This window comes from Fukomys damarensis, unplaced genomic scaffold, assembly GCF_012274545.1.
Source record: "Fukomys damarensis isolate Sample0158 unplaced genomic scaffold, DMR_v1.0_HiC HiC_scaffold_12, whole genome shotgun sequence".
NCBI lineage: Eukaryota > Metazoa > Chordata > Mammalia > Rodentia > Bathyergidae > Fukomys > Fukomys damarensis.
Window position 1 is genome coordinate 18,686,737 of NW_022900924.1, and position 3,676 is coordinate 18,690,412.

Here is a 3,676-nt window from a genome sequence, read left to right on the forward strand (position 1 = left end):
GGCAGAACCATCTTTGCAGGTGTGACTGAGTTAAATTTTCAAGGTGAGATCCTCCTGGATTACCCAGGTCGGTCTGAGGTCCAAGTTCTTTTTTTGGGGGGGTTGGTACCTGGACCTTGCACTTGCAGTGCACGTGGTAGAACCACTGGGCTAAATCCCCAGCCCAGAGTTCTTTTTTTGTTGTTGTTGTTTTGAGACAGGGTCTCATATGTAGTTGAGACTGACCTGGAACTCACTATGTAGCCCAGGCTTGTCTCGAACTCTCAGCAATCCTCCTGCCTCAGCCTCCTGAGCGCTGGGGTTATAGGCATGCACCACCACGCCCAGCTCCAGAGTTCTTTTTTTTTTTTTTTTTGTTTTGTTTTGTTTTGAGACAGGATCTCATTGTGTAATTCAGGCTGGCCTCCAACTCAAAGTGATCCTCCTGCCTCAGCCTCCCAAGTGCTGGGATTACAGGTGTACGCCACCACACCTGTCAAGTGTTCTTCATTTTATGTTGGGTTTTGTTTTTTTGAGACAGGATCTCTCTATGTAGTTCAGGCTGGCCTTGAACTCAATGTGTAGTCCAGGCCAGGAGGAGCTGGTGGAAACCAAGCCAGGTGATGGGGCAGGTGGCCCAAGCAGAGGTGGGAAGTCAGGGCTCAGAGGTAGTATACTTTATTGACTGAGTTCACCCCACATCTTGGCCAGAGCCGGATCCAGAACCAAGAAGAAAAAGCAGCTCACAGATGCTCCGGGGCCTTTAGGCGGCAGAGCAGGGTGGCCGATGCAGCCGAGAGGGCAGAAGCGCTGGGTGTAGCCAGGAGCACCCAGGCCCGGCCAGGTCCTCAGTGCCCGGCGAGGCTGGCAGCCTTCACAGTGAGCCTGGCTTTGATGGCAGGGGCGACAGTGACAGAGCCTTCCAGTTTCCTGTGGCCCTCAGCCGGACTTGGGGTTGGAGCCTCGCCCCATGTACCCTGGGGGACAGGAAGTCCCTGTACTGGAGAGGCAGAGCCCCTTGTCTTCCAGCCTCCAGTCCAGCAGGACACCTACCGCTCCTGGCTCAGAAGTTTCTAGAACATCTAGGCCCGCCATTGCTCCCTATTAGAAAAACCTGTGAAATCTAGGCATTGACCAGGGTGCATAGAACCAAGCAGTAAAAACCCTGGGAAGGTCGTGGTTTAAAAAGGTAGCATGACGTTCTCTAGAAGCCTGGGGCTGAGTGGGGAGCAGAGGGACGGCTCTTGGCAGGCCCAGGGTGGCAAGATGCAGGGAGCGGTGCTGAGGGTGTGCGTCCTCCGGCTGGGCCTGGGTCGGCAGCAGCGGGCACAGGGCGAGGGGTGCGGGGCTCTGGCCCAGGCCCTCAGGCCTTGAGGCCTCCATTGGCGCAGTCCGCGGCAGGCTCAAGCCCCAGCATCTGGCGCTGTACCAGCTTGGCGTAGAGGCCGCCCTGGGCCAGCAGCTGCTGGTGGGTGCCCTGCTGCACCACGCGACCCTTGTCCAGCACCACGATGCGGTGCGCTCGCTCCACAGTGCTCAGGCGGTGGGCGATGATCAGCACCGTATGCCGCTGCAGGTTCCCGTGGATGGCCTGCTGGATCTGGGGACATGGCCGCGTGACCCCGTCACAGCCCCGTCTGCCACCACCTAAGGTGTCCGTCTCCTCTGCACCTTGTCGAGCTGAGCTGCAGATGCGTGACCCCCGCCCTTCCTGCTCCCTTTGTTACGACTCTAAAACTGCTCTACAGAAATCAAGACCACTGATTCAGACTGACACCTCCTCCCATGGTGTCTCCCAGGGCAAGGACGGCCCAGCTCCCAGCCCCGAGGAGGACGATCCTAACTCCCCAGCAGCCTTTGTATTTATCGCAGGCTGCTGCTCTCTCCTTTCCCTTTAAAATGTCAGTGACAGTCAGCATAGTGGCGGACACCTGTGATCCTGGGACTCAGGGAGGCTGAGGCACGAAGATCCTAAATTCAAGCCTGAGCCACTCAGTGACTCAGTGACAGTCAATCTCAAAAGAAAAAAATAAAAAGGCTGGGACGAGGCTCAGGGCAAAGGCCCTGGGTTCAAATGTCACTGCAGCAAAGGGAGAAGGGAGCCCAGTAGCCAGCAGCTGAGACCTGTTTTCAGGGCCTTCCCAGTGTCTGGCAGTGGTGCCCCACAGGACTTGGGCCTGTTTCCTGCCTCACCGTCTCACACAGGGGAGAGCTGGGTCCTTCGTGTCTGGCAGCCGCAGCGTAACCTGGGGCTAGCGTGGTCGGCGCCTGGAGGCACTCAGCGTCTGCACAGAGCTACATCCAGATTCTGCATTTTTCTTTTTGAGACAGTGTCTCCCTATGTACTTCAGGCTGGTCTCCAACTCACAGCTATCTCCTGGCTCAGCCTCCCGAATGTCTGGACCACCATGCCCAACTCCCTTTTTTAATTTTTCACAGAAAAAGCTGCTAAATTGTCAGGGCTGGGTGGACTGGGCTTGAACTGGCAATCCTCCTGCCTCAGCCTCTGAGTGGTGTGCACCACCACTGCTGGCCTGCGGGACCCTCTCTACTGATGAGAGTGACGTGGGGAGGGGAACGACTGGCTAAGGTCCAGGTCACAGTGGGAGCTGCGGGCAGCCAGGGGTGCCGCTCAGTGGGGAGCACTTCCAAAAGGCCTTGGGTTCAGTTCCTGGCACCGCCAACGGGAAGCCAAACTCCGAAGACAAGGCCTGGCGGAGCCTCCAGCAAGGCTCCGGGTCCGGCACGCCCTCCCCGGCTCCACCCTGCCGCGGCCACCCCACCACTCACCAGGTACTCGCTCTCCGCATCCAGGGCACTGGTGGCTTCGTCCAGGATGAGGACAGGGGGTTTCCGCACCAAGGCCCGGGCCATGGCCACCCGCTGCTTCTGGCCTCCGGACAGCTGGGCGCCCTTCTCTCCTGTCTCTGTGGGCCAGACGCAGAGGGACACGGACAGGTGAGCGGGGATGGGGCCCCCAGGAAAAGCGGTGGGGGGGGTCTCCCACCAACTGGCAACAGCGTCACAGCTGGGAAGCTCAGGGGACCCGGAAGAGGGCACCACCTGACTCGTTTCCTGGGCAGAAACCCAGACACGTGGTGACCTCGAGCTGGGGAGGGAGGAGGGGTGCTGCGCATGACCTGCGTCCTCACCAGTGCAGTCCTGCCTGCCCACCAATGCCACCTCCATGCTCGTCCCCCGTCCCCTGTGCATAGCCATGGGGTCGCTGCCCTGTCCAACTAGCAGTGCTGTTCTTGGAAAAACCCCTAACAAATAAAAACTTGTCAACTCTGCCTGTAATCCCAGCACTCAGGAGGCTGAGGGTTACATAGTGAGCTCAAGGCCAGCCTGTACTACATAGCGAGACCCTGTCTCAAAACAAAAAAGGGGGACCAAAAAGGGGTGACTGGGGATGTATTTTTTGAGTGTCATCAAATTTTTGATCCTTTCATCCTAGCCTCCCAGTGTTGGGATTACACGCAAGCTTGTGATCCCCTTTTCGTGACAGGGTCTCGCTGTGTAATAATCCAGGTCATCCCGGAACTGTGTAGCCCGGGCCAGCCCCAAATTCCTGGCGATCTTCCTGCTTCAGCTTCCCGAGGGCTGGGCTCACAGGCGCGCACCACCACGTCTGCTCAAAACGCTGTTTTCCCTTTACCTCTGACCCGCAGCGCAAGGCCCCCAGGCCGCGAAGGCG

General features: G+C 58.3%; 1 protein-coding gene across 1 annotated transcript in view; it reads right to left on the reverse strand.

Moving 5' to 3' along the window:
- Positions 1-501: 501 nt before the first annotated feature.
- Abcb9 (ATP binding cassette subfamily B member 9) overlaps positions 502-3,676 on the reverse strand; it is a 19,280-nt gene continuing 16,105 nt past the window's right edge. Inside the window, exons 11-12 of the mRNA XM_033762461.1 lie at positions 2,770-2,979; positions 502-1,579 (exon numbers count right to left, since the gene is read on the reverse strand). Coding sequence (XP_033618352.1) covers positions 1,343-1,579; positions 2,770-2,979 — 447 coding nt within the window. The 3' untranslated portion in view covers positions 502-1,342. The remainder of the gene's footprint in view (positions 1,580-2,769; positions 2,980-3,676) is intronic.